Raw genomic sequence first — 12,426 nt, forward strand, 5'->3', positions numbered from 1 at the left:
TTTTTTTCTTTTGAAGAGGTTTCGCTTCTCATCCAAGAAGCTTCTTCAGCTCTGACAGGATAATAGGGAATGGAAGGATTTATATTCCTTGCAGACAGCCGGGTAATTGAGTAGGAATTGATTTCCAGGGGAAAAATTGTAGACTACAGGAAATCATCTGCACCACTCAGGTGATCCTGAGGACAGAGATAAACCCTCAAGGGCTTCAAGGATCCTCTCAAAGGATGCAAATGACCAGCTGTCTGCAAGGAATATAAACCCTTCCATTCCCCACCATCCAGTCAGAGCTGAAGAAGCTTCTTGGATGAGAAGCGAAACCTCTTAAAAAAACACACACAAGAAAATTCAGTTGCCTCATGGAAAAAATACCTTTGGGGCAGCCAAGAAATGAATATACAAGTAGTCCTCAACTTACAACAGATCATTTAGTGACTGTTCGAAGTGACGAAGGCACTGATAAAATGCCCATTGCAAGCATCCCCACGAGCTCACGATCAAAATTCAGATGCTTGGCAACTGACTCATATTTACGACGGTTGCTGTGTCATATGATCACCTCCTGTGACCTTCTGACAAGCAACATCAATGGGGAAGCCAAGTTCACTTCGCAAGCGCGATAATGATTGGACAACTGCACTGATTCACTTAACAAGAGTAGCACGAAAGGCCGTAAAACGGGCCAAAACTTACTTAGCAACTGCCTCCCTTAGCGACAGAAATTGTCGGTTTGAATTGTGGTCATTAAGTCAAGGACTCAAGTTATCCTAGCTTGGACACACGATAAGAAGACCCAGCTCTCTAGAGCAGAGGTCTTCAAACTTGGCAACTTTAAGACTTGTGGACTTCAACTCCCAGAATTCTCCAGCCAGCTATGTTCCAGCCAGCTGGGAGTTGAAATCCACAAGTCTTAAAGTTGCCAAGTTTGGGGACCTCTGCTCTAGAGAAAGCTCTGATGCTAGGAAATAGGACAAACAGCAGCAAGGTGGATGGACTCGGGAGCAATGGATCTACGGGGGAAGATCTGAAGGACCAGGCTGGAGACACAGGAGGTGAAGGCTCCCTTGAGAGTCCAGGATGATGCTCCGAAAGATGGAAGAGAAGAGAAGGGCATGACCAGTAACATAATGGATAGATTTAACTACAGTAGTGAAGGGTTCATCCTCAGGAGAAATGAAGGGGTAGCTTGGGGCCAGCTTATCCTGGGTATGTGTGGAAATCTATCAATATGGCTGCTGAATGTTGACCCTGTCTTGATAGCACATGATCCCTCATTCAGAAGTGGAGTAATAAGGACAAACATCACAAGGGATCCCTTGATTTAGAATTACAAAAGGATCTCTCTCTCTCTCTGTGTCTGTCTGTCTGTCTCTCTCTTTCTCTCTCTTTCTCTTTCTCTCTCTCTCTCACTCACACACACACACACACACACACACACACTAGATGATGTGTGAGCTTCTTGGCTGAAATGAAAGGCTATTCAACACACTTAATATAAAGCTTAACATTTAACTACCGTATTTTTCAGACTATAAGACACACCTAAATTTACAGGAGGAAAACAAGAAAAAAATAGTTTTTGGCCTCTGCGCATCGCATTTTCGCCCTCCCAGGCGCCCAGAAACACTCTGCAGTGCTCCGCGTAGCCTGTTTTTGCCAAAAACGTGTCGTTTTTTAGCCTGCATAGTGCTTCTGAGGGCTGGTGGGAGGGGGGGGGGAAACATGATGCACAGAGGGTTCGGGCAGCCCAAAACACCCATATTTGATCTATAAGACACACCTACATTTTCACCCACTTTTTTTTGGGGGGAAAGGTGCGTCTTAATATTCTGAAAAATATGGTAACTCAGAGATTTGCATGGCGTGCCCAGTCTAAGAAGGACTCTGGAGGCTCAGTCGCGGCCGTCAGTCATGCTTACGGGGAAACCGTAAAAGAATGAATGCAGTGCTTCTGGTCCCGCAGAAAAGCTCGCAGCTGAGCTTTGCCTTTTTCACAAAAATGGCGAACCTGCCCAGCCCGGAGAGAGATGGGAACTGGTGAGGTTGACAGCCTCACCCAAAGCTAAAGGCAAAGTCTCCTACTCAAAACAGGGCCAGACAGGCCTTCCTGTTTAAGCCGGTTTTTTAATCAGAGGGCGTGTTGGGGAAGAAACAATGGTGGATGGGGCTCTTGCAGTCTCTGCTTTCATTCTATGGGGAACTGGGGGTAGGGCTTGGGTGGGGGGGGGGGAGAATATGTTTGCATTTTAAGGCGCTATTCACCACCCGGAGTCAAAATAAACCCAGTCTCAGTCTCCGGCACAGCCTCATATAACAATCTCAGTATATAAGAAGGTCACATCAAGGGAGGGAGGAGGGAAAAAAAACCACAGGAAATATATGCAGAATCCAAAATAGCCATAACATAACTGGGATGGGGTGGTGGTGGTGAAGAAAAGAGATGTATCGGGGTCATCAGAGAGGGAAGGAGGGAGAGGAAATAAACTGGCTTCTATTAAGATCCCTTGTAAGTCAGGAAGCGTTTCAATTAGCCCATCGTGCAGCGCCATCTACAGCTGTTTTTAGGGAGTGCAGCGTCTTGACAAGAGGCCCAGCCTTGGCGTTCAGAAGGACAAGAGCTATTGTCTACCACTAACGTCAGTCCTTGATTTACGAACGCAACTGAACCCAGAATTATGGCTGTAAGTTGTAGCAGGTGTTAAATGGGGAGACGTGACCTGCGCCCAGTTTTACAGCCTTTCTTGAAGTGGTTGTTAAGTGAACACGGCAGCCATTACACAAACACAGCAGTTGTTAAGTGGACGTCGCCGTCATTAAGACAAACCATTTGTATTCGATGGGCGGTTTTTGTTTTTGCCAGCTTCTGGCAAAAAATAAAATAAAAATATATATATTTTAAAAAGCATAAATCATGGTCCCATGACTTGGGGTGTGTGTGTGTGTGTGTGTGTGTGTGTGCGCGCGCGCGCGCGCGACAAATGGCCATAAATGCAGGCTGGTTGCCAAGTAGCCAAAATGTGGCCATGTAACCGGGGAAGAAATGGGAAGTCCAAAACCAGTTTATTAAGTACAGGTAGTCCTCGACCTATGAGCACAATTGAGCCCAGGATTTATGTTGCTAAGTGAGAAATTGGTTAAGTGAGTTTTGACCCATTTCTCGACTTTTCTTGCCACCTTTGTTAAGTGAATCGCTGCAATGGTTAAGTTAGTCACATATGCTGTATTTTTCAGAGTATAAGATGCACCAAGATTTTGAAGAGGCAAATTAAAAAAAAATGTTTTTGCACTCTGCAGACCTCCCAAAAACAGCCCGTTTTTCGTGAAAACGGGCCCATTTTTTGTAAAAAAAAAAAAAGGGGGGGGCATGCATAGCCTTTAGGAGGCTTGTAGAGTGCTCCTGGGGGCTGGGGAGGCAATATTAAGCAAAAAATGGCCCATTTTATTCTCATTTCTGCCCTTCCCAGACCTCAGGAACACTCTGAAAGCCTGCTAAAGGCTATGCACAGCCATTTTGGTGAAGGGGGCGGGGTTTCGGGAGGCCAAAAATGCTGCATTCAGCGTATAAGATGCACCCAGATTTTCAGCCTCTTTTTTAAGGGAAAAAGGTACATCTTATACTATGAAAAATACGGTAGTTGTTACGTGAATCTGGCTTCCCCACTGACTTTGCTTGTTGGAAGATAGCAAAAGGGGATCACCTGACCTCAGGATACTGCAACCGTCATAAATATGAAAACCTGCCATCCTGGGCCCAATGTTTGGGAAGCCAGGCTCTGCCTGTCACAAGCCAGACAAAGGGTGAGTGATAGAGGAGTAACACCTCCTTAAAAAACCTTGGTCCAGCTGGCCTGGCTGGTAGCACCTCGTCAGGGCCCCTTTCCAGGGTTACAGGAGAAGACGGTCAACGGTTTTGAATGCCCCAACAGCAGATAAAGCGGCAGAACCATCTTCTAGGAGGAGGGAAATTCTGATTACAAACCTCCACTGCCTTGTGGTTATATCCACTCCTGAAGCCACTCCTAAGGCTTCAGGAGTCAACCTCGAGGCAAAATCATGGAAGCAGTTCGTGACTGTGTACAATCATGTTCTGGTAACTCCTGCAACTCAACTGGAACCAACCATATCGGCTCTGCTGTTCCATTGGACTATTTCAGAGATGTGGAGAGCTGGGGGGGGGGGGGGAATCTGCTGCTTGGGTAACAGCCTATCCTCCATATTAATCTACTCAGGCCTCGTGCTCTGGAGAGGACACTCCAGCTTTACCTCTTTCCAGAGCACGAAGACCATAGTCTTTTGAGACTGAAGGATTCCAATGCATAAATATGAATCCGTTGTCAAGCATCCAAATGTAAATCACATGAGCATGGGCAGGCTGCAACGGTCATAAGTGTGAAAAACGGTCATAAGTCACTTTTTTCAGTACCGTTGTAACTCCAAATGGCCACTAAATGAATTGTTGTAAGTCAAGGACTACCTGTAGCTTTGGGGAGATCTGTCGCAAAGTCTAATGCCGTGATGGCACCACAGGTGGCACACAAAGTCCTCTCTGCAGGCACGCCAGCTGTCGCCAGTCTAGCTCAACCACGCACGCGCACGCACTTCCCACCTGCAAGCTGGTCTTCGGGTCCCTGCTGCGCATGCGCAAGGCGCATGCAGGGGATGCACGTACACAGAAGCTCACATTGCATTTTGTGGCTTCAGGCAGTGCCTCCGTGCCCCGTTTTGGCTTCCAGGTTGGTGTAGGAGGCCTTTTGCGTCCCGTTTTGGGCGTAGGGCTCCTGGAAGCCTGGGTGCGAAGGGGGGCTCATGCACGGGGAGGGGGGCTTATGCACGGGGGGGGGCAGAGGAGCACAGGGGGCCACGCGTGTATTAAGTGTGCGGGCACGCTGTTGCACCTGCACACTTTCATCACACGATGACAAAAAAGTTCACCATCCCTTGTCTAATGGGTGCCAAGTGACCGGTTCTAAGTTAAGGGCTACCTGTATGTTATGTTTGCGTCCTAGGAACCTCTGCAAATCCCTCTTTTTCCATCTGACAAATAGGCCTCTATTACAATGAGGAGTAAAGAGCCGAGGTGGCGCAGTGGTTAGAGTGCAGGACTGCAGGCCACTTCAGCTGACTGTTAGCTGCAGTTCAGAAGTTCAAATCTCACCGGCTCAGGGTTGACTCAGCTTTCCATCCTTCCGAGGTGGGTGAAATGAGGACCCCGATTGTTGTTGGGGGCGATATGCTGACTCTGTAAACCGCTTAGAGAGGGCTGAAAGCCCTATGAAGCGGTATATAAGTCTAACTGCTATTGCTATTGCTATTGATAAATGCCAGCTTTTGGCAAAAGTGTCATGAATTGTAGTCACATGACCAGCGGAGGTGCAAATGACCATAAATGGGGGCGGTTGCAGAGTGCTCAAAATGTGATCACACGGTGGGGTGGGAGAAGCTCCTGAAATTTTGGCAAGCAAGTGGCAAGTAGCTTTGGGAGGTCGTTGTAACTTCAAATGATCAGTAAGCAACCTGCTGTAAATCAAGGACTACCTTATCTGTCCCTGACAAAGGGAAACCTTTGGCCTCGGTTCTTGAAGGCTGAAGAGAACCACATTCTGCCCTGCTAGCCAAAACTAAAGGACTGTCTGTCTGTCTGTCTGACCATGATGCTAACATTTCTACATCGTTTATCTCTTCTTCCTCAGCCTCCTTGCAAACTGATTTGATTTGATTTGATTTATTGCATCTCTATGCCGCCCTATTCCCAGAGGGACTCAGGGTGGCTCACAAACCAAAATGGGGGGGGGGGGGATACAAACAAGAGGAAAACAACAGACAAACAACTACAACAATTTAAAAACAGTCAATAACCACACCATTTGAGCGGGGACGGGAACTCGTCAGCCCCAGGCCTGTCGGAACAGCCTGAGAGATGGAATACTTGGCCAATTGACTTTTATAGCCTAGACGCAAACACTGGAATAAATCTGCTAACAGAGTAACAATAACTTTTGATCAGGCAGGAGCCTGTAAGAGAGAAAGTAGCAATTAATAGCCGGTACTTCCTTCCCTACCAAACTTTTATTCCCCCACCACCATGGCCCCATAGTATATTTATTATGCAACTCATCTGCTGCAATACTATAAGTCTCCAGACACCTTAAAAACTACTTAAAAGGATTAAGCACCCAAAAAACAAAATGAAGAGGTAAAATACAAAAGTTTATTAACCTAAATATATTAAGAAAGTTGATTAAAAGCCTAAACGCATTAATAAAGTTTACTAACAGCCTATTGTGACATTTGGATATATTCAGAATTTAATTATTTTCAATGTTCTTTTACTAGCAAGGGGGAACAGAAGGGAATCGCTGAACTAATAGGAAGGCAACAGCTACTACCCCTGATGCTGCTGGTATCCCAGTCTGGCCTTAAGCAGGATCTCCCAAGGTCTTTCAAAATACCACCGGCTTTACTCATTGAGGCTGATGGGTGGAGTAGCTGAAACTCACACTGTGACTAAGTTGGGAATGATCGGATGAACTGGCCTCTCTGTACCAATGCCCTTTGGACACAGAAAGCGAGAATAGGGACTTATAGATTATGAGGGCAGTTTCTCCATAAAAATATATGATTTTATGAAGCACTTACCTCTAAGCAAATCCGAAAGCGGAGGGCCACAATCCTCAGGGATTACGTAGTCTCCTTTTCCAATGTTTTCAAATAATTTATAAATATTATCTCCCTCAAAGGGATAAAGGCCTGTTGTAATATTGTACCTGCAAGGGGGTGGAGGGGAGGAGGCAGGGAGAGCAGAGAGGGGAAAGAAGAAATGATTAGATACATTTAAGAATTCTTCTCTGTCCCAAATACACTTTTTCAAAGGCAACTGGACTTTAAAAAAATGGTTTTTGTTGTTCTTGTCTGCATCTCAACCTGAAGCACAAATAGTTCCCATAGTCTGCAATTTTTTTTGGAAATCCATTCATATTCCCGCCCCATTCAAACAGGTATTCATCCCAAAATACATAGCTAAACGTCTACAGAGGTTCACCTGAACCGGAAGGAAAAAAATGCTTTAAAAATCTAAAAAAAAATAGCTGAGAGTGAAAAAAAAAAGTTGGCCATGCCCACCCAGTCACATGACACGCACCCCCAAGCCATGCCCACAGAACCGGGGTGGTGGTGGTGGTGGGAGAAATTAGATTTCACCACTGCCCCCTTGGTACCACCACCTCCATTTTCGACAGGTGGCCAGGAGTTGAATGACTCTTCCTGTATTTATTTCTGTAAGACAAAAGGTGAGTGGGAGGCAGACCATAAAAGATGGAAAAGGAGGGTCAATCTACATGTCCTTAGCATAGGTAAAGGTAAATGTTCATATACTTATGACCGTTGCAGCCTCCCAGGGTCATGTGATTCTCTTTTGCGACATTTTGACAAGGGAAGTCGGTGAGGAAGCCGGATTCACTTAACAACCAGCTTAACAACTTATGAACTGTAGTGTTTCACTTAACAACTGTGGCAAGAAATGTGGTAAGGTAAAAGGTTCCCCTTGCACATATGTGCTAGTCGCTCCTGATTCTAGGGGGCGGTGCTCCTCTCTCTTCCAAAGCCGAAGAGCCAGTGCTGTCCAAAGACGTCTCTGTGGTCATGTGGCCGGCATGACTAAATGCCGAAGGCGCACGGAACGCTGTTCCCTTCCCACCAAAGATGGTTCCTATTTTTCTACTTCCATTTTTTACATGCTTTCGAACTGCTAGGTTGGCAGAAGCTGGGACAATTAATGGGAGCTCACTCCGTTACACTAGCGGATGTAACGGCGCTAGGGATTCGATCGGCTGAACTGCCGACCTTTCTGATCGACAAGCTCAGCGTCTTAGCCACTGAGCCACTGCGTCCTTGTCCTTAGCATACTGATAAGTATTAGAAGGGAGAACAAAGTTCCACATTTTTTTTTCCATTTCATTTCATTTATACTTTATTTGTATGCCGCCCTTTTCCCTGGGGAGACTCAGGGCGGCTCACAGTTCAGAGGGAGGGGAGGACAAACCAAGTTACATATAAGACAATACATCGTTAAAAGCACAACATTCATACTATTCGGGTAGGGTTAAGGTCTTTGGCCCCAGGCCTGTCGGGACAGCCAGGTTTTAAGGGCTATGCGGAAGGTCTGGAGGGTGGTGAGGGTACGAATCTCCATGGGGAGTTCGTTCCATAGGGTCGGAGCTGCCACAGAGAAGGCTCTCCTCTGCGTGGTTGCCAGTCGACATTGGCTGGCTGATGGAACTCGGAGGCGGCCTAATCTGTGGGATCTAATTGGTCGAGTGGAGGTAATTGGCAGTAGGCGGTCTCTCAAGTACCCAGATCCAATACCATGAAGGGCTTTGTAGGTGACAACTAGCACCTTGAAGCGTACCCGGAGATCAACAGGTAGCCAGTGCAGCTCGCGGAGGATAGGTGTTATGTGGGTGAAACGAGGTGCACCCACGATCGCTCGCGTGGCCGCATTCTGGACTAGCTGCAGTCGCCGAATACTCTTCAAGGGCAGCCCCATGTAGAGCACATTGCAGTACTCCAGCCTAGAGGTCACAAGGGCACGAGTGACTGTTGTGAGAGCCTCCCGGTTCAGGTAGGGACGCAACTGGTGCACCAGGCGAACCTGGGCAAATGCCCCCCTGGTCACAGCTGACAAATGGTGTTCAAAAGTCAGCTGTGGATCCAGGAGGACTCCCAAGTTGCGGACCCTGTCTGAGGGGCGTAGTATTTGACCCCCCAGCCTGAGAGATGGAACATTTGGCCAATTAGTGGGAGGGAAGCACAGCAGCCACTCGGTCTTATCCGGATTGAGCACAAGCTTGTTAACCCCCATCCAGTCTCTAACAGCCTCAAGGCCCTGGCTCATCACGTTCATCGCTTCATTGAGTTGGCACGGGGCGGACAGATACAACTGTGTATCGTCCGCATACTGGTGGTATTTTATCCCGTGCCGTCGAATGATCTCGCCCAGCGGTTTCATGTAGATATTAAAAAGTAGGGGGGACAGGACCGAGCCCTGCGGCACCCCATATGTTAGGGGCCTAGGGGTCGATCTCTGCCCTCCGACTAACACCGACTGCGACCTGTCCGAGAGGTAAGAGGAGAACCACCGTAAACAGTGCCTCCTACCCCCACCTCCCGCAGTCGTCGCAGAAGGATACCATGGTCGATGGTATCGAAAGCCGCCGAGAGGTCCAGGAGTACCAGGATGGAGGCATGGCCTCCATCTCTGGCTCTCCAGAGATCATCGGTCAATGCGACCAAAGCGGTTTCTGTGCTGTAGCCAGGCCTGAAGCCAGACTGGAATGGATCAAGATAACTAGCTTCCTCCAAGGACCGCTGGAGCTGAAAGGCCACCACCTTCTCAACAACCTTCCCCACAAAGGGGAGGTTGGAGACTGGACGATAGTTGTTTAGAACGGCTGGATCCAAAGATGGTTTCTTCAGGAGGGGTCTCACCACCACCGCCTTAAGAGCGGGGGGAAAGACCCCCTCCCGAAGGGAGGCGGTAACAACCGCCTGGATCCAGCCCCGTGTCACCTCCCTGCTGTTAACAACCAGCCAGGAGGGGCACGGGTCCAGCACGCATGTGGAGGCACCTACAGCTCTCATGGCCTTGTCCACGTCCTCAGGGGCAACAGCCTGAAACTCAATCCAGCGATGACCTGCCAGATTATCCCTTAGTGCCTCGGCTGGTTCTGCAGGGTTGGAGTCCAAGTCCGCCCGAAACCGAGCAACTTTATCCGCGAGTAACTGGACGTAGTCCTCAGCCCTGCCCTGCAAAGGATCACCCATATCCCTCCTATTTAGGAGGGAATGGGTTATCCTGAACAGGGCGGCTGGGCGCGACTCAGCGGAAGCAATCAGAGTGGCAATGTAAGTTCTTTTTGACGTCCTGATTGCCCGGATGTACTCTCTGATGCAAGATGTTAAAAGTGCTCGGTTCGATTCGGATTTATTGGATCTCCATTGGTGCTCTAGGCGTCTCTTCCGGCGCTTCCTCTCCAGGAGTTCCTCGGTAAACCAAGGGACCCTCCTGGATCCACTGCCTCGGAGCGGCCGTAGAGGCGCAATCCGGTTAAGAGACTCTGTCGCTGCCGAGTTCCAAGCAGCAACCAGAGTCTCCGCCGGACTGCGGGCGAGGGTATCAGGAATAACCCCAAGCTCCGTCTGGAACCTCAGAGGGTCCATAAGTCGCCTGGGGCGGAACCACCTGGTCGGTTCCTCCTCCCTACACATAAACCTGAAATGAATCTGCAGATCTCTTCAGAACAGTTGAAGATAAATGGAGCATCGTTCTAGAACACAGGGGATATTCGCAAAGGGACTGGCCCTTTAAATTGTTACCCCCGGTTAGCAGCTCAAGGAGTCCCGTGGCTGACACCTTCACAACTGCCACAGTCATTCTGCTGCTGGCACTGAGTCCTGCTTGGCATTCCCATTTACTTACAGTGTGACACCGGCTGACCATATGTCCACTTTGAAGCCAGAAAAGGTATCAAGGCCGTTGGCAATTTCTGGAGGCTGAAAAGCTGGTGACCCTTGGCTGGTTCGGCACACGTCGTCCTCAGCAAATGGGTGCAAGGCCTGTGAGCAAGCAGGTAACAAAGAGGCATTGCTTTGAGGGTGAAGGCATGTAGGTCTTCAGCAGCAACTGAAAAATTGGGGGCAGTTGTGGGTTGCTTTTTTAAAAAAATGATTATTTCAGCAGCAGTCATAACGTTGCTCAACTGGGCAATATCAAACTTTCCCTTTTTTTAAAAAAAGAAATATTAAAGGGGAGATTAGCATTTTAAGGGCCTAACCGAAGAATAAAACCCATTTTATTTGTCACTGAAAACCAGTGGGAAATCCACACAGCGAGTGTTCTGCAACTGACTACTGTGGTTCAGTTGTCTTATTTAGAGCAGGGTTGTGTCTGACCTTGGCAACTTTTAAGGTGGGTGGACTTTAATTCCCAGAATTCCTCAGCCAGCCATTCTGGGTGGGGAATTCTGGGAGTTGAAGTCCACAGGTCTTAAAGTTGCTAAAGTCGGAGACCCTTGATCTAGGGCGGGGGTGTCAATGACACGGGCCACACTCACCCCAGCTCTGTGAAGAGGGAAAACATCTCGATAGGTCACAATACAGCAACATGGCGCAGTGAGTTTCACACCCTTGATTCTAGGGGGTTCTGAGGGCCCCTTGCAGCCCCAGTAACTATCCCACTCTCCACGGTGTAGACTGGGAGTAAAACTGAATTTCTGCCTTACTCAGTAAAAAAAAAATGCTTCAGAGAAAAAAATAAGATGTAAATACTTGAAAGCAATCACCACCCAACATCACCCTGACCTTAGAAAAGAGATTTGTCTCGGTTTGGCCAAATTTCTTGGGTTCTGGCTTTCAAAACAAACTGTTTGATGACTGAAGACAGCGGTCAATTGCAAAGCTTCAGGAGTTTAAGAATGGACATCGTCAACTTTGCCCTGTAATTTTTATAGTTTTCAGATATACTGCAATTCCCCCAACTTGCACCTCTCGGGCTGGTTGGGGAATTCTGGGAGTTGAAGTCCACTCATCTTAAAGTTGTTAAGGTTGAGAAACCCTACTGTACACATTCAGAGAAATAAATGCACAGTATAAAAGATGCCTTATCCAAGGGCCAAGCAAGGGCCAAGCAATCTGAGCCAGCCAACAGCAGGGCAAAGGCCCACAGCTGAGGGTTATCTTAAGATTTCCAAAGCAATTATTCTAGCCAAATACTCACTTTAACCAAAAGACAAAAAAAAAAGCCCCTGAATTTTAAGATTATTTCCCGTCTCCTACATCAGAGGGAAAAATAGCAATATAGCATATAGCATGGGTCCCCAACCCCCACTATCGGACCGTCGGCTGTTCAAAACCGGGCTGCCCGAAGCAGTGGCCGAGCGTATGTGCATTTCCCCTTGCATGACCAGTGGATGAGCGAATGCACGGATGCTCCATTTGCACGAGTGGTGGATGCCACTTGTGCGAATGGCGTTGCTTGCAAGTGAACACTTGCCTGCCACTTGTGCAGAACCATCCCCTCCCTCCCCCTGCGCTGGTCCATAGAGCTGGAAAGCTTGGGGAACTTTGGCATATAGCAAATAGCGATGGAGCATAAACAAATAGCTCCACTGTATTTTACAGCACCCTCTGAGCAGTTCAGAGTCGTCATATTACCAACAATAATCTGGGTCGTTTTACTGACCTCAGGAGGATGGAAGGCTGAGTTAATCTTGAGCCGATCAGAATCAAACTCCTGGCGGTGGGCAGAGTTACCCTACAGTACTGCACTTTAACCACTGACCTCCCATTTTAAATATTGGTGGTAAACTAATGTTTTCAGTGGATGCTGCAGTCAAGCTGCAGCTAGCATGCTGTAAAACCGGCATGAAATCCAAT

At 47.9% G+C, this 12,426-nt stretch overlaps 1 protein-coding gene across 5 annotated transcripts in view; it reads right to left on the reverse strand.

The window, feature by feature from the left end:
* The window catches only part of STK11 (serine/threonine kinase 11), a 122,112-nt gene that overhangs the window by 48,917 nt on the left and 60,769 nt on the right, over positions 1–12,426 (reverse strand). For all 5 annotated transcript variants that reach the window (XM_032223089.1, XM_032222776.1, XM_032223011.1 and 2 more), the window contains 2 exons: positions 10,472–10,608; positions 6,634–6,761 (listed from right to left, as the gene is read on the reverse strand). In XM_032223089.1, the coding sequence (XP_032078980.1) occupies positions 6,634–6,761; positions 10,472–10,608 (265 nt within the window). The remainder of the gene's footprint in view (positions 1–6,633; positions 6,762–10,471; positions 10,609–12,426) is intronic.

Source organism: Thamnophis elegans, chromosome 1 (assembly GCF_009769535.1).
Source record: "Thamnophis elegans isolate rThaEle1 chromosome 1, rThaEle1.pri, whole genome shotgun sequence".
Lineage (NCBI taxonomy): Eukaryota > Metazoa > Chordata > Lepidosauria > Squamata > Colubridae > Thamnophis > Thamnophis elegans.